This window comes from Rhipicephalus microplus, chromosome 6 (genome assembly GCF_043290135.1).
Source record: "Rhipicephalus microplus isolate Deutch F79 chromosome 6, USDA_Rmic, whole genome shotgun sequence".
NCBI lineage: Eukaryota > Metazoa > Arthropoda > Arachnida > Ixodida > Ixodidae > Rhipicephalus > Rhipicephalus microplus.
In genome coordinates, this window is record NC_134705.1 from 112,982,564 (window position 1) to 113,009,643 (window position 27,080).

Sequence of the window (27,080 nt, forward strand, 5' to 3'; positions counted from 1 at the left end):
TCATGAGCCGACGCTCGTGCGAAACATGCGGCAACTATGGTGGTACCCAGTGGCATTGCCGGGCGCGCAGGCGAACGCGCTCTTGAACGGTTCGTGCCATTGAAGCGCCACATCGCACGTCACTTTCTGCAAGTCGGGTGCGCAGCGCAGGTAGCAGAAGGAGACGTAGAAGGTCTGCGAAGGTGTCAGCCAGTTCAATCCCGGCAGACGGAGGTCGTCCCATTGATCGTGGGTGGAGTGCGCCTCGTAGATGATGGACGCCGCCTCCACGCTGCTCGCGCCGATCAGGTCGAAGAGCTGAAGCTGGCTGCGACCGTCCCGTCGAGCGCAAAGTTCGAATTCAGCGAAAGTGCGAGGCAGGCTGCCTCCGCCACCCATATGCGTGTAGGGTACGGCCGTGCTGGCGGCAAACGAGGAGGCGAAGGCGCCATATCTGCACAGCATGCGCAAGAGTATGCGCCTGCATTAACGAACCTTCTACTATACAGCAAGCGAAATCCAGAAGTCTATAATCCTATATCTACGAACTGCAATAGCATTGAGGGTTCAATCCGAATGAACTGGACCTAGCCATTCCTTTAACGATACCAGAAGTAGTATAGAATTTTGAGGAACTTTATTACTCAAAGCAGACGATTGCGCTAGTTGGCGATTCATGATCGAATAATATCGTGCGGTAAAGTACACGGGTGACAAGCAGACAAGGAGAAGCGCTGACTATCAACTCAAGGTCTATTTAACACATGCACACGTATTTATGTACGTACACACACACACACACACACACACACACACACACACACACACACACACACACACACACACACACACACACACACACACACACACACACACACACACACACACACACACACACACACACACACACACGCACACACACACGCACGCACACACACACGCACACGCGCGTACCGTCGCAGGGGAAGGGGAAGTCAGGGGTAGCTGACCTACTGTGCCCCTTAATTTATGAATGTACATCCCCGAGAACAGTACTTATCAGGTCCTTCCACAAGCTGAGCTCCCAATTTCCGGTAGCGGAACACCCATAGAAAAATCTCGATCTACTGCCTCGCTTCAGTGTATACTGTCGCCTTCCAGGCTTGGTGTTATGTAAATAGCGTAATATAGGGTACAACGTGAAAGTGGTACAAGCGAACGCGCCTACATCCACCCGTCATTACCATTCAGTTGAATACATTACGAAGATGTGGAATCATTCACGAATGAATAAGGTTGAGACCAAGTATTCTTTTTAGTGGCGAAGCTCCTTATAGCAGCACACGTTCATCCCTCGTAGCCGTTGTAGTAGTGTGTAACAAGTATAACATTTTGACCTCCAACGTGGGGCCGGTGAGAGATTTCTTCTGTACGTGTTTGAACAATAAAAGATAGTGCTCAATGTACATGCCAATGGCTGCTAGGAGGGAATGAGAGACAGGAGAATTCGGCTTTTAGTTGACGCGCACGCTGCGAATTTTTTTCTTTCTTTTCTTGTATAACGATGGTCGACATTGTTGCCAAGGTAGGGAGGAAGCAGTCTGTAGACTACGCAGTAAAGAAATGCATATGTTTAAAATGCCAGAGGGAGATATTAGTGGAGTTCACAGAACGCAGTAATTAGCGGATCTTGAATACCTTCTGATGAAGATTGCCTGACTACAAGTAATCTTGGAGGGGCCCTAATGACAAAGCTATAAGAGTGAAAAAAAGTTCATACTGCGCGCACACCCTGTCATTGTACAGCACTTGGAATAGGCTGGCAATGTATGAAGCCATCACCTAGACGTGAGGGGGGAATGGCGGAAAACAATATTTGACAGGTCAAATAATGAGCCAGCACTACTAAAGGAAGTAAGAAGTTCAGGGTATAGCTCTCGCGTAGATACTCGGTTTTAACCGAGAAAACCAGCATTATTGCTGGCACAATGAATGATAACCTGATGAGTATCATTAAAGATTGCGTAGTGGGAGTCGTAAATAGGGTCGTTAGAAATGCAGCCATTAGACCGAATACAGAAAATTTCTGGCAGAAGGAAAAAGACCTTATTGATAAACGTCAAGGCATGAACGCCCCATGGACAAAAGTCAAAATAGAAGTTGATGAGCTGTCAAAGGTAATTAGCATGCGCAAGGTAGCCAATAAAAGAAGGTACATGAGAAGAATTGAACATGGTATAAAGAACGAACGAAACCTCAAAACACTGCAGAGGAACTTGGGAGCAGACAAAAGCCAGGGGGATGCACTGAAAGACAAGAAAGGCAGCCACTACTGATATGGATTCGCTAGTTAGAGTATAGCCGATAATTTCTGCAGAGATCTGTTCGTACGGCAGCAGATATAACCAAGACGCAAACGAAAGTAGCAGTAGTAGCCCAGAGAAATCGGACATCCCACCAGTAACAATATGTGAAGTAAAGTAAGTCTTGGATGAAATGCAAAGGGGAAAGTTTAGGACCACGTTACGTCAGATGCGTTGAGAGGCGGTCGAGAGATTGTTAGAAAAATTGGCATCATGAATACACAATCGGACAAGCATGACGAGTGGGTAGAGGCGAAAATAATGTTCAGAGCACTAAAGTAGTGTGCGAGAAACTCGGAAGAAAACATCACTTTTGACAGACAGCGAGGCACTGGGAACTGTGCCTCGCTGCCTGTCAAAAGTTAGGAAAACCACAGCTTACGATATGTAGGAACCTCAAAAACGAATCATGAGATTGAGTAACTACAAGAATAACGAAAAGATGGAGCACAATCAGCAAGCGTTCTGAAGTCATGAATGTTAGTTTACTTCTATTCCTCGAGAGGAAGGTACGTAACCGCTGCATCCAGATGACATATAGGGAAGAAGCATTGAAGCTTACAAAGAGGATTCAACTGAAATTGAGGACGGCGTAGCGAAAAATGAAACGGGATATCATATGTGCAACCTTAGCAGCCATGAAGAGAGCAGAGTGGGTAAGGAAACATAGGGAGATCAGCTCCGTCGATATCAAGAAGAAATGGACATGGGCAAGACCTGTAGTGCGCAGGCAAGATGACCACTGGTCTTGAGGGTAACTGTCTATGTTGCAAGAAAAGGCAGACGCGCGAGGACGGGACAGAAAGTAAGGTGGACCGATGCGATTGAGAAGTTAGCAGAAGTAAGCACAGGACAATATCGAATGGCGGGACATGGGAAATGCCTTTGCCCAGCAGTGGGTGTAGATGGGCTGGTGATACTATTGCAAGCGAACCGTGAAGACAGCGTACTTGATGCTCAAGGGAACGTCCTGTTCGTAGTACGGAAACATCAGCGACGACGGCAACATAGATATATCGTGCTGCTCGAGGCGCGGTGGAAACGGCTCCTCATGAGTCTGAGCCAACTGCTTGCCCATGAACACTCGCGTCTGCGACTCGTCCATGTGAAGCAGCGACACGGCCATGGAACGCATGTTCTGCACTATGTTGTCGCCGATGTCACCCAGGCTGTACACGACCTGCATAAAAAATAAACAAACAAATATAAAAATAAGCAGACGAAACCATGAGTTCCGAGTGCGGCACGTACAATTAGACTTTCGTAGTGACGTTCTCAGGTTAAAATGCTTCTAAAAGGTCTAAATTTAGTTGAGATGTTGAAGTTGTGCGTGAGTCTTAACCAAACATTCAATCGCGAGAATTTCTGAAAACGGTGCTTTAATAGCGTAGTTACATGCGTTTGATGGTCGAAAAGAATATAATCTCATTTCGCCCTTCGTTTCATCTCTCCTCCTGGCTCATTGAGGAGGTAGTGTGATTAGCACTTGCACATGCAACCAGATCAGTTCTTTTTGTTGATAACTTCACGCAACTTGATAGGTGACGTCACAGCCAATGCATGGCATACACGAAGCCTCGGAGGAAAAAATATATTGTTTCCTGATATATTGGAGTGTGCGTGACTCGTAGAGCCGGGGCGTTTCACGTTGTTGATTGTTACGTCATTATGAGCTCAATGTGGAGGTGCTTTAATGAGAGTTAGTGTGAGGCCCTTTAAAAATCTCTGTAGGGGAGCTTCCGGTTGTCAGGACATGCGATAATTTCACATGAACTGGCGTCACTACAACACCCGAATTGTGAGCTAAAGGCAAAAGTTGAGCCTGTAATTGGTAAGTATCGCCACTTTTTTGATGTCGGTCATAGGGGCACTACGAATGCGGGGCACATTACTTTCGGCCGCACCCATTCGTGTTTTTCATTACTTTGCCAGGTTAGGTAGTGCCAAAACCACCAGTGACCGCGATATTCCTCCTTACCAATAACGTTATACCTGATATTTATTGTACACATTAAGAAATATTAAGTCAGAAATATGGGAAAAAAAAGAAACTAAGAAATAGAGGAAGAAAGAGATAAATAAAGAGAGAGAAATCAAAGAAAAAAATGCAATGTCACAAATAGAGAGGAAGACAAATAAATAAATAAATACAAAATAAAGAAAAAGATGCAGAGAAAGACATAAAGATCGAGTGATAATGAGAAAAAAAGAGAAACACGGAATGCAAGGAATAGAAAGTGGATGAAGAAACAAGAAAAATGAAACAGAAAAAAAGAACACCATCAAGCTGCGTTGGCGGTTTCAGCCTTGCGGCACTAGTAAAAGTTACTCCATTTTGATCAAATCTCTGCTTGCACAGTGACTATCCCGTATGATGAACATACTAAAGAACTTACGATATTTTGTTACGGTTATGTTCGAATAGCGTGGCAGGGCCTTTTCATTGTCACCTGGTTGTTTGTCGTCACCTTTTCAATATTTCCGGAGAGCACCACGTCGATGAACTCCAGCACCCGGCTGAGGTCCTTCCAGTCGTAGGTCGTCTGCTCGAGTGTGCTGAAGTACATACGACGCACGTCTCGCGCCATAGCTTCCACGTCACTGCGCACTACGTTCGTGAAGCGCTGCTGGCTCACGTGCATAATCGATGCCAGGCCCATGTACTTCTTGGTCAGGTCGAAGCAGTATTTCTGCGTGTTAGGTGCACGTGTACGACAGCATGACCTAACAAATGGATATAAACTGGGGGCCCGGTAACCCATGGAGGAAAGGGAAACAGAAAGGAGGCTCAATTACGTCACGCAGTGAACCTTGGCCAGTCGAGCCGTTTTGAAGGCAGCAGTGTCGGCCCTACAAGTGTCCTCTTGCGTCAGAATCACGAACAAAATGAGGTTTCCCGAGAATTTGGAATTCGCGCCCAGTAGCTTTTAATCCAGGAGCGCTTGTTCGGGGCAGTCTGGCCAGCTTACGGTTGAGGGTCAAAAACAGAACGCCACCGAAACTACCACAAGCGACCGCAGACTCTCACATTGTCATCACGTGTAAGGCCGACACGGTAGGCTTCCATCGCGTGACGTAGCGCTCCCTCCTTCCTTTTTTCTTCCCCAATGCGCACACTCCTCGCTCAGACTCGGCTCGCACGTGACCACCGTCGTGACGTTTGCTGTAATCTTTTAATAAGTGCGTTCGTGAGTTATACTGACGTGACTGGTCTCAAGAATTTTTCGTGAGGCAAGCCATGCCATCATCAAGTATATGTCCGCGAAAAACTATGTCAGAATAAGCAACCAGATTCAAGTAATTACGATGATCACTATAGATACGTTTCTCGAATTCGGACGTCACATTCCTTTCCGCAATGGCAATCATATGAGATCTGTCGAATGCCTTCCTTCGAATAACGACGTTAGCTGACATTGTGTTCGTGCTTCCCGGTTCTCGAAGGAGACAATTACGAGACTGCAGCTTACGATAGTCGAGACAACTTCGCTCGGCAAGGATTTACATTGTGTGTCTACAAATTTGTCTGAAATTCCCGGATATAAGAATAAAAAAATATTTGTCCACTTCCTTCCTGATTACTCTCTCGTTCTCTCTTTTAAATGCGAAGCATATCTTTGAGAACTTCGGCGACTTTGAGCGTATCTATCTATCTATCTATCTATCTATCTATCTATCTATCTATCTATCTATCTATCTATCTATCTATCTATCTATCTATCTATCTATCTATCTATCTATCTATCTATCTATCTATCTATCTATCTATCTATCTATCTATCTATCTATCTATCTATCTATCTATCTATCTATCTATCTATCTATCTATCTATCTATCTATCTATCTATCTATCTATCTATCTATCTATCTATCTATCTATCTATCTATCTATCTATCTATCTATCTATCTATCTATCTATCTATCTATCTATCACCAGCCGAATACGAATTTTAGATTTCCTGGCCGTTTCGACAATAGTATCGGTAACAAACTTGGTATGCATTAACATGACTGTATGAAGAACATATTTGACTAGTCGTAACATGAAAATAATGACATGAATGCCATGAATATTATGATTTACATTTAATGGTCCTGCAGCTCTTGCGGTGGTTTCATTCACATGACATGTTGCAAAACTGGTTTCGTATGACATGATTGCATGGTAAACACAAACGACAGACCCTAGCACGAAAATTATGACGTGCGTGTCATGTCACAACATGACTACATGCCACGCTCATAATGCGCTCGCGGCCGTTTCACTAGCGTCCCTTATACAAAATTAGGTATTACAGTACGTGAATGGTTGAAGAAGGTATGGGACTTGTGCAAACATGATAATCATGAAATGTGTGTCATGTAACAACATGATCAAATGTCACGCTTATGATGCGCTCGCAGCCGTTTCGCTAGCTTCACTTATACCATATATTGTATTACGTGACATCAATAGATGACGAAGGTATGTGACTGGTGAAAACATTATAATCATGAGATGCGAGTCATGTGACGAAATGAATACATGTCACAGTGAAGGCGCCGATACATTTCGACGTGACGTGGTGCGCATGCTTGCCGGCGTTCATTTTGTCGCGTCACGCCGGCGTTGCCACGCCAGGCACCGGTCCTGCCCAATATTCGCAAGCGCGCGCTGCGCTGCCTTGCTTTGGCGCATGCGCGTTTAAGCGCGACCGGCGTTCTTCCTGCACGAAAAGAGGGAGACGCAGTCTTGTCTGGGTAACGCATCAGCACGAAGTTTGCGCCGGTTGCCGTCGGGCCGCGCCGACGGACGCTGGTCACGCCGGTCGCGCCTCGCGTCCGACTATAGAGTGCTCGCGTTTTGCTAACGTAGCGTCGCTGTGCCCAGCGTGCGCGCGCGTCACCGCTACATTGGAGTATCTTGGGCCCTTCATGATGCACTCGTGGCCGTTTTGCTAGCTCAACGTATACCAAATTTGGTGTTACGTGACGTCAATAGATGACGAAATATATGACTTGTGCAAACATGATAATCCTGACAGCGTGTCATGTAAGAACATGACAAATACCACGCTAATATCGTGCTCGCGGCCGTTTCGCTAGCTCCACATATACGAAATTTGGTATAATGTGACATAAATAGATTACGAAGGTAAACGACACATCCAAACATGATAATCATGACACGAAAGTGATGTATGGCATCATTTACCTCCATCTCGTAACGTTGTGCTGATTTTAAAGTGACATATCAACCTTACTTATTCCTGCTTCGCATATCATCCATTCTCACTGTACGTGGGATCTGCCATATTTTGTAGTGGGAGACGTCTACGCACCACATGCGACATCAACTACACCAGTTTTACGAAAATAGTTATCTTTTCAATTAGTCGGGTGGAATGAAAGCCCTTGCTGCGAACCGTTGTCGCTTCGAGATCTTGGAAGCCCCTTCTGATAACCAACTTAGAGCAGTAAAAATCACAAAACTCACCGGTGAAATTAAAACCTAACTGCATATGAGTGCAATTAGCAGGTGACCATAATGACCTCGCTCTCCACGGCGACGATTGCAGTGGTGTTGTGCATCAGCTAACGTACGCGCACCGTGAGTGCTACAATATTAAGCGCAGCCCACACACCCTTAGAGTTTCCTAATATTAACTAGTGGGCCCTCTGGCGCTGCAATCGTACAGCCACAATAAGAATGGCGGTAGTACATTAGTTTGCCTCGCGTTCGTTCTTGCGGGCTTCCCAGCACTAGCGAATTTGATTATTCCCATGTTTCACCTTCTTTTTATATAAAAGAACGGACTGTTGTGAGCTTCCTGACGCGATTTCAATCGGTGAGCCTAAATTGTTAAGATGATGAAGTGCAACTGCTGAACATTCGCTGATTGCCGTCTCCTTACAAAGCAGCTCCAAGCCACGCGAATCCAAACGGAGCCGAAGAGACGAAGATGTGAGAAATTTGTGTGCTACCCATCTTTCCTGTGCTGGCTGAAAGCGCCGTGCGTCGCAGCTCCCATAGACACTACAACCCATGATTTCGCTCTAATGACTATAGTAGGAAACTCTGTAACATCGGCACTGCATAAACGTGGCCTTCTCGAATAGCTCCAGCGACGGCACGTCACGAGTCATCACGGAGGCCATGGTTGAAGGTAGAAGAGACGCTTGTTCTCATGGCGCTGAGTTGTTTGTCGTTATTCAAGATATCGTAATCTAGCTGAAGGAATTTATTTATTTATTATTTTTATTTCGCAATACTGCAGCCCATAACAGGTACAAACAAGTATTGAAAATGAGACAAAATGAAGAAGAAAGCCAAACAATCTGAGAAAGATATCCGGATCACTTATACCGAATGCTATTAGCAACAAAAGAGGAATTCACGAGTGAACATAGACGTACTAGATTACAAGCACCAAAAAGAAAGAAAGAAGGCGATCGCTAAGATAGCAGTGTTTCTGGTGCCGCTTGAAACTTGTTTCTAGGAGACATGATTACTTTTTTGAGAACTCAAAAATGCGTTTAGGAAGAGCATTCCAGTCGTGAATTGTTAGTAAAAAAAGTCTAAATGCATAAGTTGAAATCTTGCTTAAAGCTTTGCAATATATATAAGAGCCTTTGTCATATGAACAGAGCTCTCACAGTTCGGCTCAGTGAGCGGCGAGAACCTTTCGTCGGGGTGTAGCATGGCCACTCTAAAGTAAAGTCTCTAGAAAGGACTGGGAAATATCTAGGCGTTTTATTCAAAATTTTCGAAGAAGACGTAGGTTTCCTCGCCCGCAGTTTCGGGGCACTGGAGTGGATGGAGCAAGACGAAGATTTTTTCGGGTATTCTAACGGTCTTGCTGCAACAACCGCGGCATAAATACCGACATCATTAACAATGATGTCGGAGCTTGCCCAATAAACACGACATTTTTTCGAATATTAAAACCTCTTCAGTTTGTCTTTAAAAAAGCTTATAACCTACAGATTTCGCGCGTGTTACCTTGTGCTTCCAGATGGGCTCTTTGGAACCCCCGATGAGTTCGTGGAAAAGAGTGGCGAGGTCGCTGTTCGTCAAGGCCGCAACGTGCAGGACCACGTGCCAACCGAGCATTAGCTCGTCTTCGCGCTGGGGAAAGATGACCCGGTGGGAGAAGAAGTGGACGAAGTGCTCGTAGTTCGTAGCGAGCCTCAACTCGGCGTACCGCTGAACTTGATCCGGCATCGCTTGCCGCAGCATCCAGACGATGTTCTTTACCCACGAGAGCTCCTGGTTGTAGTACACCTACGAGCACAGCAACGCGTTAAGCTGTGCAAGTGGTTGGCGCAAAGCATTCGGTTCACGTCCACCCGCGGTGCATGAAGCAGTGGCTATGGTGCGCGGCTGCTAACTCGAATGCCATGGGTTCGATGCCAGCCGTGGTGGTCGCATTTCAGTGAAGGCGAAATGATAGAGGCCCGAGTACTGTGCGACGTTAGTGCACGTTAAGGAATACCAGATGGTCGAAATTTCCGGAGCCATCCACTATGGCGTCTCTCATAATCCTTTCTTGGTTCTAAGACGTAAAACTCCTGGTATTAGAAAAATTGACAGGGTTTGCTCTGTAAATGTATTTAGAGAAAATGGTTTTCAATAGGCTTAGATGCCTCATCAAGAATGAAAACTGACTGTCGGTGAGAACACGAGTGATGCAATAAGTCATCATCCTATGAAGACGTCCCGATACGACGTCACTATCTGAGGACATCATGACGTCACAGCTCATAGCGCCACTGTGACGTCCCAAGAGTGACGTCATATGACGTTACCGCGTGAAGACGTCGCTTGTTCAAAGCTGGTCTCATCACGGAGGCAGTGCAAGAGCCTTGCGAGTTCCATTAAGCTTGCGTTGTCTCTGATTTTGGAGGCAGGGCTGAACAAGTTAGAGGTAGAAGCTTTCGGAGGGTGGCGGAGTGTTTTAGTACACCGGCTACGAAAGAGATGGCTTTCACCTTCCAGTGGCGAAATCAAAAGGAACGGATACAAAGTGTCAATGTTGGCTTGCTAGTGCGTACTGAACTTCGGATAAACAGTGCTTCACAAAGAAGTTCGGATAAACATAGTTCATATAAACAGTGCTTCACAAAGAAAGAAGGGGCGGAAGCAAGCGCTGACTGACTAGGCGTTTTTATTTCGCCACAGTGGAAGAGAGGACAACTTCATTCACTATGCCTGCATAATCGATATGGCTCTCTCCAGGTACGAAGGACGAGCTTTAATTGCGACGCGGCCATTACTCGTCATTGAACTCTCGTCCCTGTTGCTCCTCGAGGGCTTCGCTCTTACGATACTTTGCACGTTAGGGACCCCAGGTGGTCGAAATTTCCGGAGCCCTCTACTATGGCATCTCTCATAATCATATGGTGGTTTTGAGACGTCAATTCATCAATCCCACGATATTTTCGCGGGTGAGAAAGGGCCGCCCCCCCCCCCCCCCTTCCTGGGGATGCTGCTCCTCCTCTGCTTGGTTTCACTCGGTCTCTGCCTCTCCAGAGCTGCGGAGATCTGCTGGACGGCTTTGAGCTGTGCCTCTTGATCGTAGACACGCTTTGCAGCCTCTAGCTAAGACAGGATCGTCTTCTCACTGCCGTGTCCCGGACTTACCCTACAGTCCCATGGGATTTGAGCCTCGGTAGCCCTCTCCTTCTCAGACAGTAACCACACGTCACTCGTGTACACTCGCTCGAAAACAGAAAAAAAGAAAGGAAGAAAGAAATGAAACAAAGATATAAGATGACAGCTCTCTTGCACATGCGCATAGATTACACTCCATGGTTTAGACAGTCAAGCTCTTTCTTAGGCAGGTCTATGGCTGCCACGCTAACATATGATTCGTGGCGCCTGCGTGAGTCAGCGATTGGTCCTGTGGCTTCCTCCTTTGTCCCATTGTAGCGCCGTTTATCCGAAGCTCAGCATAAGGGACAAATATACTTGACTTTTAGATATGCTTCCCCGAAACTTCATGGGGTCGGCACCTTCAGCATGCTGAGGAGCCAGAGTTGTCCGGCACTCAACCGCCTGTGATAAGACGGGGTCATCAGCAATGTTGTCACTTGTAGACGCCTTTGTTCTTGGCACTATACTCTCGCGAACTCTTCACAAAGTGAAAGTGTAAGGAAATTTGATTGCCCGGGATTAGCAACCTTGTCTCTTTCCACCTGAAAAACAGCTGAGACGGAACCACTACAATGAATAATGTCATAAGTCTTACTAGTAATAGAAGTATTGAACTACAGTGGTCGTACGTCAATGATCATTGCATAAGGCGCGTTTTCATTGTGGAGCAACCTCGCCTAAGAGCTCACTCGTATGCGCTTGCGATTTGACGATCGTATTTATATGGCACAAGAATCGTTTATCCTAGAACATAACAGCATTTAATAGCAGTGAAAAATGACGACCCATGCTATACGGTGACTGCAAAGTGTCATGTACTACGCCGTTGAAGTAAAGAGTCGTGCACTCTGTCAACGCTACCTGTACGTGGGCACGGGTTGAGAAAACCGGTGGAAGCTAACCGCCGCGTCACTGGACCTGTTTCTTCTTGCTCACGTTAAACACTACTACATCTCGGCGTCTAAACTTGCACTGTGTGTTGAATAATTGATCGAGTGTACCACAGTGATTAAAAAGACCAATACAGTGAACTCACGCTTGTACGAATGTCAGTTTTAATGAATATTTCATAACAACGACCATATAAAAAATTCCCAGTTGTTTTCTTAGATGCATTCTATGAAAAAACAACATCAAAAAGAACATGGTTGATTTGGCCCTGGTGCAGTGGGTCGCGCTCCGGCCTTTGTTGCCACGAACCGAAAGATCGTGGGTTCTACTCCCGGTGAGGCTGTCTTCTGCTAGTGCATATTTTTTTCACGTCCATGACGGAAATATATCACTGAAGTCTTAGGGTACACTGCATGAAGCACTTTTCTGTTAAAAATTATCACCTAAAATTTCGAGTAGTAAATATTTCAGGTGAACGTATTTGATCATTGAAGCAGGCTTAATTTGGCTACGCCAGTGCGCTCTGCAGCAGTGGCGTAGCTGATGTGTGCTGCCCGTGAATCTCCCACTTATTAGTGGCGGTGCCACATCGCTTGTGCCTGCAGCGCTAACCGAGGCAAGCGGCCACGTGGAACTCGAAAATGAGCAACGTGTGCTTCAGTATTTGCGCCGGCCAATCAGATTTAGGAATTGTTTCCAGTGTTCGTCTAAAACCAACGGAAAGAGAGCATGACTTAGAAGCTTTAATATCTGAGGCAAGTTTAAACACAACGTATTTACAAACGCTCCTCGACTCGACTTTCACTCTTCACTTGACAGAGTTGCACACTTCGGCGCTGCTCAAATGAAAATGACGCTGCGCTACTCAAGAATAGCAGCAAATTACCACTGATATGCAGTGGTTTTCCCTGCCTAGAGCTGGTGCTCCTGTCGGCTTTCTTAAGTCAATTTTTTGTTGTTTTTTTCTTTTGCCACCCCGTGGGGGAGGTCCGCGTACATTGAACACGCAAATTTTTGTAGTAGAGCTTAGACTTTTTTTTTCGTAGTGCAGGGCTCGAGTTTAGTAATTCTCGAGGATAGGGACAATTGGTGACCGAAAGGCATGGTTAGAAAGACTGTAAAGTGTTCAGGATGTGGAGTGGGTTTGAAAGTGGAGCCAAGCGTAGAAGCGGATGGAGAAGAGGCTGACGCGAAGTGTAGGCAATGTGAGGTCGAGGAAAAAATGGAGAAAATGATGGTTGCCGAGAGTGAACTGCTGATGAGAATCGCCGAGCTCGAGACTGCGTTGGCGACAGAGCAAGAGAAAACGAGGGCAATGGGAGAAAGACTGAAGTCCGCCAAGGAAGCGCTAGCGAAGCTGAACAAAGAAGCGACCAACCGAGAGAACAGTAGGGAACTGGCAACCAGAACGGTGGAGAAGGAAAAGCAAGCAAGTTTGGAAAAAACAGGTTTAGCCGGTTCAACTGTCACAAGGCCAAGCTTCAGCGAGGTAGTGGTGGGGCAGGGAGGGAACAAAGCAGCTGGCATCACAGGTGCAACTAGCCCCCAGGTGCAGAACGCTCCAGCTGAAAAGTCACAGCATGTGATAATCGCCGGGGACTCGAATTTAAATCGATGCACAGAAGCCATCAAAGAGAGGGTAAGAGGTGACAAGAGGGTTGCAGTAGGGGCGTTCCCAGGACGCAAGCTGGAAGCAGTCATGAGGCAAGCGAGCGGAAAGCTCAAAACGACAGCCGACAGACGAAACCTCGTGATAATTTCAGGCGGTTTAAACGATGTCATCAATGAAGATGCAGCAGGACTAGCAGCCACACTGGCGAAAGGCGTCGATGACATGCGCGCCACTTCTCCTAAGGTACAGGTAGTGATATGCACGATGCCGGAAGTACAGGTTCGTGATAGCAACCTGCAAAGAGCGGTGGTCAATGCAAACCAAGAGATATGGCGGATGAGTCGAGAGAAAGGCTTTGAGGTGGTGGAAATAAACAGAGAGGAGCATAGGTGGGGGGGTTTTCAACGAGACAGAATTCACTTCAATGGGCGGCTAGGTCATGAGGTGGGTTGGCGACTTGCAGGACGCGCAGTAGCTTTTTTGGGGAGCAAACGAGCCCTTCGGGGTGCAGGATAGCTGGTAACGAGGAAAACAACCAGGGAGACTCTTCGACAGGTGGTATGGACAGATACAATTCCAAAGCGGCACCAATAACTACGATAGGTAGAGTCCGGGGCATAAATAGACGTAGCCACGAGCGCCGAGCCAATTCAGACATAGGGTATATTAACATGCAGGGTGGTAGGAACAGGCTGAAGTGGGAAGAGATAGAAGAACAGCTAAGGGAAGAGAGAACGATGGTATACGGTTTTGTAGAAACACATCTCAGGGACATGGAACAACCTCCGAACAATCCGGACTACGCGTGGGAATATTGTAATAGAACAGAAGGCAGCAGAAAGGGGGGTGGTATTGGGGCATTCATTCATAAAAGTACAGACTGGCAAAGGGTCAAGCAGGAGTGCAAGGAACATTTATGGCTAAAAGGGAAAGTGGCAGGTCAAATGACACTTCTTGGTTTCGTGTACTTGTGGACGGGAGCAAAGGCCAAAGAGGAAAACCAGGCAATGGTAGAGTGTATATCAAAGGATATTCAGCAGTTAGGAAGAGAGTGCGAGATAATTATACTAGGAGACACGAAAGCGCACATAGAAGATATAGATGGGTATGCCGACCCGACAGGCAAATTGATCATGGATATGTGTGAAAGGCTTGATTTGATCATTTGCAACAGTACCGAGAAGTGTGAAGGGCAAATAACATGGGAGGTAGGAAGGCTTCGGTCGACGATAGATTATGCACTGATGTCACATAGGATGTATGATAAGCTCAGGGGAATGCACATAGATGAAGGTGGCTCCAGAAGTCTGGGTAGTGATCACAAACGTATCAAGCTAAGTTTTGGAAGAGCAGTGAAAGTGGGAAGGAGACAAGATGAGCAATTACAGGAAAATTTTTATCCAGAAAAGCAAATTGAAATAGCCACTAAACAAATTGAGAAAGTTATCACGGAGGATAATAAGACAGTGTGGACATACACGAATCTAAATATTTAGACTCTTTGAGCTACAGCTTGCTAAGACGCGTGACAAGTTACCCCAGAAAAGAAGGCACAAACCCAAAAGTTGGTGGGATGAGGAAGTTAAGAGAGCCATAGCAAAACGTCAGGAAGCGTTTAGGGAACACAGACATGCTAAGCAGCGGGGTGAACCGACAGATGATGTTGAAAAAAAATGGGCAACCTTTCTAAGCTGTAGAAGGAATGCATCGCTTCTGATCAATGAAAAGATTAGAAGAAAGGGAGCTCAGTGGCTGGCAGAAGTACATAAAAAAGATAGAAAGGCAGCTGCGTAATTTTGGAACCATCCAAACTCCTTAAGAAATGAGACGAGCGTAGAGCAGAGTTTTATAACTACAGCCCCAGGTGCTTGGCTAGAAGGGGACGAAGCTATTGAATATATAAGAACAAGGGTGACAAAAAAATTTCAACAAAGTACTTTATGCACCACAATAGACAAGGACGAATCAAGTGGTGCAATGGTTCCATTTTTACAACAAGAGTGGGAAAGAGCTGAGAAAATGGTTGCTAGTAGTACATCAACAAGCCCAGATGGCATTACAATTAGGCTGATAAAGACATTAGGTCCGAAGTGTAAGCAGGCTTTGAGAAAGGCAGTGAGCACAATAATAATCGATGGTGAAGTTCCCGATGAATGGAAACTTAGAAGGATGAGCATGATCTATAAAGGAAAGGGACACAAAGCTGACATAAACAACTACCGTCCTATAACAGTGACATCAGTGGTCTACAGGCTGGCGATGCTGATTATAAAGGAAAGACTGCAGGCGTGGATAGAGGATGAGGGGGTGCTGGGGGGAACTGCAGAATAGGTTTCGGAAACACAGGAGGTTGGAAGACAGTCTGTTCTCACTGACGCAGTGCATCGAAATAGCAGAAAAGGAACACAGGCCCCTGTGGCTAGCATTTTCAGATATCAAGGGAGCGTACGATAGCGTGGTTCAAGAGGAATTGTGGGGAATACTGGAAACACTAGGCGTGGAACATGTAGTCACTAATCTTTTAAAGCGTATCTATAAAGGTAACAAGGTAGTTATAAAGTGGGAAAAACAGGTATCCAAGCTTGCAGAGGTAAAACAGGGGCTTAGGCAGGGGTGCCCCCTGTCACTCTTATTATTCATGATGTACCCACAAGGATTAGAGGCAAAATTAGAGGGAACTGGACTGGGCTTCAACCTCTCTTTAGTCAAACAAGGAAAACTTATTGATCAGGCACTACCTGCATTAATGTACGCAGATGATATAGTGCTAATGGCCAACAACAAGGAAAATTTGCAGAGATTGATGGACATCTGCGGTATTGAGGGAGATAGGTTAGATTTTAGATCCAGTAAGGAAAAATCAGCTGTCATGATTTTCAATGACAACGAAGGTAGTGAGCTTAGAATACAGGAGGTCAAGCTAGAGATAACAGATAAATACAAATATCTGGGCGTATGGATAAGCAATGGGACCAAGTATGTGAGGGAACACGAAATATACGTGACGCTTAAAGCTAACAGGAATGCAGCAGTCATGAAAAATAGGGCACTGTGGAATTACAATAGGTATGATGTTGTGAGAGGAATATGGAGAAGGGTCATGGTTTCTGGGCTGACGTTCGGCAATGCGGTCTTGTGCATGAGATCAGAAGTTCAAGCAAGATTAGAAATTAAGCAACGTGAAATAGGCAGGCTTGCTTCAGGAGCTCACGGGAATACACCAAATCAGGGAGTACAAGGTGATATGGGATGGACATCATTTGAGGGCAGGGAAGCTAGCAGCAAGATAAAATTTGAGAAGCGATTGAGAAAAATGGGGGAAGAGCGTTGGACTAGGAAGGTTTTCAGGTACTTGTACATGAAGATTGTCGATACAAAATGGAGGAAGCGAACCAGGAAGTTGACTGGTAAATACTTAGAAAACAGCAGGTGGCCAAACCAAAAAGAACTATCGGTTAAGAAGAAAGCGAAGGAAACAAAGACTGACATGTGGAGAATAAACATGATTAAGAAGTCCGCACTAAAGATCTATCGAACTTTTAAGCAGGAAATTGCCAAGGAAAGGATTTATGATAATATTCGGGGTGGTTCTGTACTGTTTGAGGCCAGGACGTGAGTACTGCGAACCAAGACAAATCGGGCCAAATATGAAGGGGTAGACACAGTATGCAGTGCGTGTGGAGAGGAAGAAGAAACTGCCGAACACTTGATAATGCTCTGTAAAGGGCTTCACCCTATAGTTCAGGATGATGGCGCAGAGTTTTTCAAAGCACTGGGGTTTAGGGACCGGGAGGGAAAATAAACTTTAAGCGGGTAGATTTAACTAGAAGGAGGTTATCTGATTGGTGGCTAAAGTCAAGGCACGAGTGAAATATAAACTCTTCACTGCAAAGTGCGAATCCCCAAACTCACTTTTTAAGAAAAAAAAATAAATATAGTTTTTGGTTCATTAGGTATTACGGCTTGGTGGCGCTAGCCACCGCCCGATCTAAAGGATACAGCCATATCCATCCATCCATTAAGTGAAGGTGGAGTGATGAGTGAAGAGGGGTTTTAGAGTATGGGGGTAAATCTAGCCGAGGATGTCAGATATATTATAAAAATGCGAGAGCAACACATTGTGGCAGAGAAAGTGCACTGAAACGTACATTTTCTAGACATCTTTGTTTCTTCTCACGCTTCAAAGCTGCTACTCCAAACGATCATTGCAGAATCCTTTTGAAAATAAAGAGCAATTCACACGTTTGACTTGATTTCTGCGGTGTCCAATACCGTTTTACATTTCAGTAAATATTCAGTTTAGTAAACTTTGAGTTAAGTGAACAATTCCCTTGGCTCCCCAAAGTTCACTGTATACTTAGTGTTCACTGTATACTTAGTCGATAAGACGACTCACCAATGGTCCAGCTTCCTCGCCGACGCGTCTTGCGTATTCCATTTCCAAGTAGTGAATGGCGGTAAAGTTGATAGCGTACGTGTCGCTATCGGGCTGGCGGAAGTGTTCGACGGCTGCGTTGAAGAAGACCTCGTAGGCAGTCGCGTTAATTTCCTGAACACGCCGTAATATTTCCTGTGTGTACTGTGACGGGTTCATCGTCACCTGCGGTGGAATTTTGTCGTGAACAAGCGCATCGCTTCATCGTGTCGCAGTTATGTTTTACCTATAAAGGCCTTGCAACACTTTTTGAAGTAGCCATGAAATTAAATGCCAAAAGAGCTCAATGCCTTACGAATCCGCAGCCGCAAAAAATTTCCGAATCCGCCCAGTGTGAGCGGAGCTACAAACTTTCGTTTCACGCGGTAACTGCATTCTCTCTTCTCTCGTCCCGGCGAAAGCGCTGGAAGCTGAGCAGAAAGGGATTGCCCGAGAAAAGAAAATACGTCAGGCATGCCTGGTGGCCTTGAACACTTTTGTCCTCTTTTGTTTTAGTTTTTTTACTTGGAGTACGCAACTTTTCAGTGCGATCGGATGTGTGCACGTAGACAAGCCATGGCCAACCACGGCTACCTTAGTAACGACCAAGCCGGTCATGCTCAAATGAGCCAATGGCTGATACTAGGTCTGGTACGTAGTAATTTAGAGCCTGTAGCGTAATTGCCAAACATAAAAAACGCCTTTTTAGCTGACTCAGAATTTATTGTCAATTGCAGGCGGCGCGCTTCGGGAGCTTGGACTACCGAGAACACACAGCCGCATGGCAGCTTTTTCTGACGATGATCAGAAAGTTTTGCAGGGCCTATTCAAGGCGAGAGAGATCTACGTTTTTCGTTAGTCACAACATATCATACCGAATAATTTCCAAGCTCAAAGCAATACTAGGTTTATTGGCACATACTATTGTCCAAAACAAATTCTAGAGGTCTCGAAAGTCCGTACTAACTATGGAACACAAAACTCAAATGTTCGTGTAGTTACGGTTGAAAGTTATATTTATAAAAGTTGACTTTGATGCTTTGTTATATTTATTAAAAAGCAACTAAGGAAAGATGTGGTTCGCGCCCCACCAAGGTGGTCTACAGTGGCTAAGGATTTCGGCTGCTGACCCACAGCCGCAGGCCGCAGGAGCGAATCTCGGCTGCAGTGGCTTCATTTTCTCTGGAGGCCAAAATGCTGTAAGCCCATTTGCTCAAACTTGGGCGCACGTCAAAGAACTCCAGGTGGTCGAAATTTCTGGAGCCCTCCACTACGGCATCTCTCATATTTATATGGTGCTTCTGGGACGTTAAATATCACATGTCAATCATCGAAAGCAGTGGTTCACGTTTTATTTGAAAAATAGTGCATGTTTACTATCTGACCTATGCAGCACCTGAAAGTTCATGTGATATCATTTTAATCCTGGTATGTTTACATAAATGTTTCCTGATTTCCTTTTACGTTAATTTGTTCAAAGGAGCCTAGCCCGTAGTCAGGCTTTAAATCGTCTAAACGTTTCAGCGTTTGAGCACCGTAGCCAGTGTTCCACCGAGGTGGACGAGTGCCTTGGCGGAACACTGTAGCCGGCTGCTCACACGATGGTCGTGGGTTCAATCCCGGCAGTGGCAGTCACATTTAGATGGAGGTGAATTCAGGCATGTGTACTGTGCGATGTAAGTGCGCGGTAAAGAGCAACACATGGTCAAATATTCCGGAGCCCCCCGCTACGATGTCTCTCATAATATTCTTGTTTTGGGACCTAAATCTTCATATATTAAACGAAAACTTCAACCTCTTTTTCCGGCTTCCTTTGTTGTATGGAAAGAAATCTTTGCTTCATCATTATGCCGAAATAGATCCTCAACAGGGCATCACCACTGAACTAGCTCACCGCGGGAATCGGGCACCAGTGGTCGTGTCTTTTACGTATTAAAAGCTTCGGTAGCACGGAGACAATCGGGTTTCCTAACGTGAAAGCGCGCGCTGTTCATTTAGGGGCGAAGCTCCTTAGGACGTCGGTCTGTGGCTCTTTTTTCTTATGTATGGAGTAGTACGTAGCCACCGGTGGCACGTACCTGCTCTAGAGCGGGTACGTGCCAAAGGGATGCGAGATGGGAGATGATGGTACTTGGAGTGTTCACTAGATGGACGCACGGACGGATGGACAGACAGACTAGCAGACAGCCGTACGGACGGATGGACGCACGAACAGATGGAGAGACGGATCAATGGACTCACGAACGGATTAACAAACAGACGTATGGATGGACGCATGGATGGTCGCGGGGATGGACGGAAGCATGAACGGGCTGACGGATGCTTCACCGCACTCATCCTCAATCACTCCGTGCATATGCTGTGATTTTTTTAAGAAAGTTGCGCTGCGAGCCAAAAGTTAAACGCTCAAGAATTGCTTGGGACATCATGTACATGCTCTCTGGTTCGACGTTTTCCTATATCAGGTGCTCGAAAGTGACTTTGACAGGGTGGGATGCCCGAATGCACAAAAGCAAAGCGCATACATGGCATCGTTTTGATCAAATCGATTTCAAGATAGCTCCTACATCGGGGCACGTAGTTACCTATGTACAATCGGTGGCTAATGAAACCCGAACAGTGGGTAGTCTTCGCGATGGTAAAGTGCGTTAAGTCTACTGTGCGTTCCGTCCAGGCACGAATATATGTGCAAAGGTGCCGAACAGGATGCGCGCCAACCAATGGTTATGACTGACCAGCGCCCAGTATACAATAACGAAGGTTTGTCGCTGTTCGCGTTTCATTAGACGCTGATAGTACTTACCCGCACGACGTCTTTAGCAACGCTGTCGACCTGCAAGTAGGCTAGGCTGGGCCAGGCCATTTTGGTCGACAGGCACACGATGACTTGCAGGAGGTCCTCCCCTGTCGGAGAGGGGTCGGGCCAGGAGAGCCTACAGTCGAACATGCTTTTCAGTACGTAGGCCGTGTTGTCGGTATGGTCACCGACAACGTCTTCGCAAGACTTGTAGAAGCGCCACGACTTCTGCAGGGCGTTCTGACCGGTGCCAATCAAGCTGTCATTGCGAGTAGGAGCCACAACCTCGTCTCGGTAGCTCTGCGCAGCCGCCTGCGTTAGCCACAGCATCTCATTTGGCTATCATCACGGATGTTAGTTGAGGGCAGCAGGCAAGCTTGATCTACCTGCACCTCTTATCCTCCCCAACTACCCTGACCGGTGACCGGAAAGTCAGCGGTCGAGTACCGTAAGCGAAAGTTCACCGCAGCGGGTCGCAAATGCAATGTTTAATTGGCGGTAACGGTGAGGGGAGCAGTTGGCGTGGCGTAGAAGTCCTCGAACATGCCAATGAACGCTCGAGCAGCGAGTTCACAATGCGCGTGTGCAATCCCGGCCACGATGGCCCCATTCTGATGGAGGATGCCGGAGGTGCGTGTACATAGAAATAATAATAATAATAATAATAATAATAATAATAATAATAATAATAATAATAATAATAATAATAATAAACAGCCAGACTACGCTCAGTGCAGGGCAAAGGCCTCGGCCATGTATGTTCGCTAATGTCCCTGTCCACTGCTTTCTGCTGCCACGTTATGCCAGCAATCTAATTTTCCGTCTTCTTTCTAACGCATCTTTAGGTGCACGCTAAAGAACCGCAAGAGTCTAAAGACTGCGCACCTTATAATTATATTATCGTTCAAGCCAGTTTCTTATTCGTTGCTTTGCCCACCTCAATCACGGAGAGGTTCCTCGGATGCGAGTACCGGCCACACACATATCGACCGAAGTCCTGACATGGGTCCACGATCATGTTCATGCTGGCTTGGAACGCTTTGGCGAACAGATGGCATCCGGTGCTCTCGCACGTCGGGACGGCTGACCTGTACGCGTATATCAAGGCTCCCGCGGACGCAGCAGTGACTGCAAGCACGACGCAGACCATGGCGGCCACGAGAAGTCGCCACAACGTCTTCTTCCGGTCCCTGGCTTTCATAGCAGGATTGGGCGTCACCGGGTAGTGCCTGAACGAGAGCCAGATTGTGCGATTTCTTGAAGTTTGGCAGCGGCAGAGTCATTGACACGTGACAACCATATCGGAGTCAAAGCGGTAGCACGTCAACGTGCAATGCGGGATGACTATGCATTATCGCTGTTGCAGCGCCCTCTGTACGAGGACTTAAGGACAATAAAGAGACGACACTTATTACACTCGCAACTGCATTGAATCGAGTGTCCCTGAAGCAACGGATGTCGTTCGTCTCTTTATCGTCCTCCATTTCGTCCTCGTCAAAAATGCGCTACTTCAAATACACAGTATGATCGCCAAACCCCGTAGAACTCCTTTCATCTTTAGTACAATGCGCAAATGTCAGGGTTCCAACCACAGTACATGACTGAGAGTTCGTCTGTTAACTTCAGAATGGCAGGAGACGACCTGGTGATCAGTGGCTTGTGAGCATTCATCTAGAAAAATAACGCACCATGAAGTTCTTCAAAAGTGCATCGGTACACTTCGGTTTCACGTATAGAGTCACTGAAACGGGTCGAGATACGGTTGTGGTAGAAGAGAGTCACTGCTGCCGAGTACGTTCTGGGCATACCATAAAGCGAATATTCCATTTGCTTGATAGAAAAAAAAGATACATGACTATTATTAAAATATTATAGGCGCTTTTTCTTCACAGTTTTATTAGCAAAAATCAACACATATTGTCTACATATATTTGAAAAGATGGTTGTAAAACAGTGTCATTAGTTAGGTTGTTCCATTCTCTGAATGACCCATGTAACGCACGACGGGCAGGGCGATTTTATTATTACATTTGTTCTTATATGCGACTTCATGGCGACGCTGAAAATGATGGAAATGATTCGCCTTGATTGCACGTGTTTCCTATCCCAATTAAAGGACTAATAAACTAAAACTATCATTTAAAACAGCCAATTTATGTGTGTACACTCCAGTGTCATTCACTTTACCACCATAGGAGTCTCTTAGCATACCTCTTAGCATATGAGAGAACCAACGTAAATCTCACTTTTATATTGCCCGCAGAAATCTACGGTGGGGACGTCCCAGATTTCAAAGTGTTCTTCAGTATTTTGGTAGTGCTGGTTCAATGGAATTTACTAAAATTTGGTATGTCAACCATCTTGTTCCTTTAGATACAATGTACTTCGTTTTGACGGGTTAGGCTTCAGGCTTTATTAGACGCTGTGAAAAATCTGTGATGTTGCCAAGTTCTGAACGGGAACCATAAAATGGCGTGGTAACACGAATTCGCTTCCGAATGTTTTCTTGCTTATTTAAGAAGAACTCTGGCAGAAAACGTGGTATTTTTGGCATTGCGAGAAAGCAATCTACAAAAAGAGACAAAATCGCGTATTTATTTCACCTATTCGCTATCCCCAGGGGTGAGACGTAGTCCGGCGACAGCGTGGGTACCACCACTCCCTCGGGTGACTTGTGTGGATTGGGTGACGTGTGTCCATCCGGTTTCCCGCGTTTCGCGAGCAAAAGATGGCGGCCCGCAGGCGACAGGATTCCCAAGGCCGACGAGGCGCCGCCACCTGCCGGACTCTGGGCCTCGGCTCTGGCCAGAGCCGCATCGCGTGCTGCGAGATGGCCGAAGCTCGCGGGCGTTGCCGCCTCGTGATCCAGGGGCTGCCTGGGGTCTTCGCTTTTCCCGAAACTCCGAGCGACGACTTTCTCGGCCCCGCTGGAGAGAGCAGTCACCATTCTGGGGCGTTTCTTCTCCTTCTTCTCCATGGCCATCAGTTGTTTGCGGATGTCGCAAGCCACTCGCGTGTACGGATCCTGTTTGGAAACAAGGGCAAAAGTGAATTCTCCACGATGAGTCTACGCAAAGTGTCGTGAGTCATTTCTTCGCATCAAACATAACAGTCACGGTAAACTCCCACTCCTGGCTGTTTATGCAAACGAATGGTAAATCCTGTCTAAAAAAACTGTGGGTATAGTTCCTAAAGGCCAGAACACAGCTTTTAGTCCACGCCCTCTTTCGTTTTGTATGGACGGTCGAAGGACAATGGCAGCATTCTGTGCTAACTGGGCTGATTCCCATTTAATTTTCTGGCAAGCGCTGTTTGTCATTTTCTATCATTTCCCCTTTTCCCGTGTAGGGCAGCAAATTGATTACAACTTGGTTAACCTCCCACTTTTTCTTTGCCTCTCACTCTCTGCCTGGCCAGCTTCTGTTAGGATACGTTTGGCATCAGAGTTGGCTGATGTGTTATGGAGTAAAATTTGATTAGAGTAAGCCGATTATTACAGCTCGCGAAGCCCCCACTGTCGTAGTAAGTATCTGCCCACTTTAGGAAAGTGCACCGTCATACAATCGGCAAGCAGTGGCACGTTGTCCACACTGCCAGCGCGAGAGCCACTAGGCAAGAGCGTACATGTCGAGGAAGCGCGCACGCCACCTCGCTGCCAACTCGAGGCTTCTGCCCGACAGGTGGGAAGGTGTGGCATGTGAGGAAAACAACGTCCGACTGCTATGACTATGACAATGTGACGAGGAAAAGCAGGTGCATATTGGTGGTAGAGTGATTCTTTATTTATTCAATAAAAAAGGAAAGAAAGGAAAATAAGACAAGACATTTGGAGAGAAAGGTATACGTTAATACAGAGGAGTGTACGATAACTGTCTCAATGAGCTCACCTTAACGGAAACACTCGCATGGGATGGGGATAAAAGAGACGGTAAGAGAAAAGCAAAAACGGTAGGATAAATAAAAAGAACAGAGAGGAAAGAAGTTCTGACTCGTAAAAGACGCTCCAGAGGAGAAATACAAACGTGACCTCGCAACAGTGGTGAGCGGTGTGCGAGAAAGAGAACCACGCCAACACGGTGTTCGAACCATACATAGCACAAGTGAACACGACATGGCACGAATGACACACACCGATAACTTACCGCAGATTTTTTCTTGACGTTTTTCTTCGAAGGCATATTGGCGACGTTTAGATCTTGAAGCGCAGCCACTCGGTGATTGCCAATAAACGTGCTCCTCTGTGGTATTGCCAGCCTTGGGGTCTCGCACAGGACGACCTTCCTCCACGGCCAGTTCTGTGGTCGCGTAGGCGTGAGGTTGCAGCTTTAAGTCGTCGCGGTGCTCGATAAAAAGAGAACTGGCTCTGCGCGCAAATAAAAAAAACAACCGACAAGGCCTAGAAAGGAGAGCAAACACGCCGCCTTGTTCGCGCATGTTGTTGTTGTTGTTGTTGTTGCCCCTTCGCACTGGCACATACCCACTATGGGGGATTGGCCATGAAATCTAGAAGTATCCTATATGAGATATATTAAAAGGTTTATCCTTAATGAAAAAACTAATGATGTAATAGAAAATAATAATTAACTAAAAAGGAATATTAAACTAAACAAATAATTGAAGATTGAATCAAGAAGAGAAAAGGTGAGGTAATACTACAGTGGAAGACAGAAATTGTTCTAAGTTTCGGTGCCTTTAGCTTGGGACATTGCCACAGGAGCGTATTCGATGCTGTATGCAATTTCATTCGAGAATCAAAGCGCATGTCATAATAATGCCTGCTTAAATATATTTCTGAAGACACTTGTCTAATTTTGAATGAAATTTGCATATTCATTTGATTGTGACCGGGTGAGATAAGCTCGATTGTCTGGTCTACTCAAAATTTCTGTTCGCGCATGCACTCTTCTTCTTCTTCTTTTTCTTTCAGGCGAAATACGTGAGCTGGCACGGAATGAAATGGCACTACCACACAGAAAGGGCGTAGCGGAGACTTGGGCAAGTCCACACGAGATGTAGTTAGAACCCAGCCTAAGAAAAGTTGAATTAACGAAGTCACTGTTCAATGAAGATCATTTTCTTTGTTCGACAGGTACCATAGAGATTAAGGTTTCTACCATCCCGAAAAAAAAACGAAACCAACTTGGCTCCAACTCCAGCTCAGTGAAGTCGTTTCTCAAATACGTGATGAAGAATACGATGATTTTAGGCAAAATTTTAACACCGAAAAGTTTTTATGGTACTGTGTACTCTAGCACTGTCAAGTTGAATTATGCCTACATAGGCGCCCTATTCACAACAACAGTTTTATTTTGACGAGACTAAAGGCGTGTCTGTGCATGAAAAATGTGAGTTGTTTCACAAATCCTACATTCCGCAAAATTCATGGCTGATAGGCCTTCGTTCAGAAGAGTGAAAACCGGGGCCATTCGAATCATACACCTTATGATCTTTTTCTGACGCCCTTGAATTCACCTATAAAATTCCATGATACCTCTTCATCCGATTTCAATAATTAACCTTAGTTGATGATAGCCAGTTATGTTTGTATTTTATTTCTAGAAGTAAGAAACAACTTTCACCGTTTCTGCGTTTTCACTTTTTGTGTTTTGACGTTGGCTGAGAGACTAGACGCGTTGGAGCAAGAAACAAGAGAGAGACGTCCGCGCTCATGAGTGTCACAAAAGCAAGTCTTTTATTAAGAGACACAAATACCAGCCCCGACATGGGCAGTGCCAGCTGACCTAGGACAGGCATGGCCGCTGGATAAAATCCAGTAGTCGTGCCATGGGTGACCTCACAACACGTTCTTACTTCAAGAACTTGCTCAACCTTACAAGTTCAGACGGGCTGGGGGAATAACACGTACAGTGGCCACAACGCATTCTCACAACACCATAGTCTCAAGAATCGCGGCCTACGTCGGGTGCTGAGGTCGCGTCAGTGTCCGTTATGCCCGCCGTCGAAATAGCAAGGGAAGCGTCCTGTGTGCACCTGTAGGGGTTTCAGAATTCGTTTGGTTCTACTGTGAGAACCTCGACAGCTGTCACCGATTACGCTAGAGAACTGCATGAACATTGGTCCGTCTCCACGATTAACAGCGTAGTCGTTGGCCCACACTTGACATTGTAGCTCGGACTCCTTCAGGTCGAACTCAAACTCATTCTCCCGTCTCCGGTAGAGGCAGCAGCCTTGCGCGATGGCGCTGAATAAAACTGCATTCGCTTTTCGTCTTGTAGGACGCATCACTAGCAGCAACTGTGTCTCTAGCAGGCCTAGACGATTGGAGCAATCCTTTCGTCTTTGGTAAGTGAGCCCTGAGTTGCCTCTACATCATGCGGGGCTGAAGCCATTCACGCATGATGTATCCCAGTAGCTAAGTAAGGCTAGATGTGGGTCACTTGATTCGCC

General features: G+C 46.1%; 1 protein-coding gene across 1 annotated transcript; it reads right to left on the minus strand.

Moving 5' to 3' along the window:
* LOC142765985 (neprilysin-1-like) lies at positions 1-24,850 on the minus strand. Its single transcript, XM_075867793.1, has 9 exons — positions 24,815-24,850; positions 23,276-23,697; positions 21,610-21,901; positions 20,679-20,984; positions 17,858-18,061; positions 9,306-9,587; positions 4,772-5,011; positions 3,272-3,501; positions 1-433 (listed from the first exon to the last, which is right to left on the minus strand). Exons 1-9 carry the CDS (start codon positions 24,848-24,850, stop codon positions 1-3), a joined length of 2,445 nt encoding a protein of 814 aa, XP_075723908.1.
* Between the last annotated feature and the right edge of the window lie 2,230 nt (positions 24,851-27,080).

What these genes read in the sequence shown, in the direction of transcription:
- LOC142765985 (XM_075867793.1), bottom strand. Translation starts at nt 24,850, where the DNA reads ATGCCTTCGAAGAAAAACGTCAAGAAAAAATCTGCG. An exon ending in ACGTCAAGAAAAAATCTGCG is followed by an intron (nt 23,698 to 24,814) that starts GTAAGTTATCGG and finishes GTTTCCAAACAG; the next exon opens with GATCCGTACACGCGAGTGGC. An exon ending in AGCCCATCTGGAAGCACAAG is followed by an intron (nt 5,012 to 9,305) that starts GTAACACGCGCG and finishes CCTAACACGCAG; the next exon opens with AAATACTGCTTCGACCTGAC.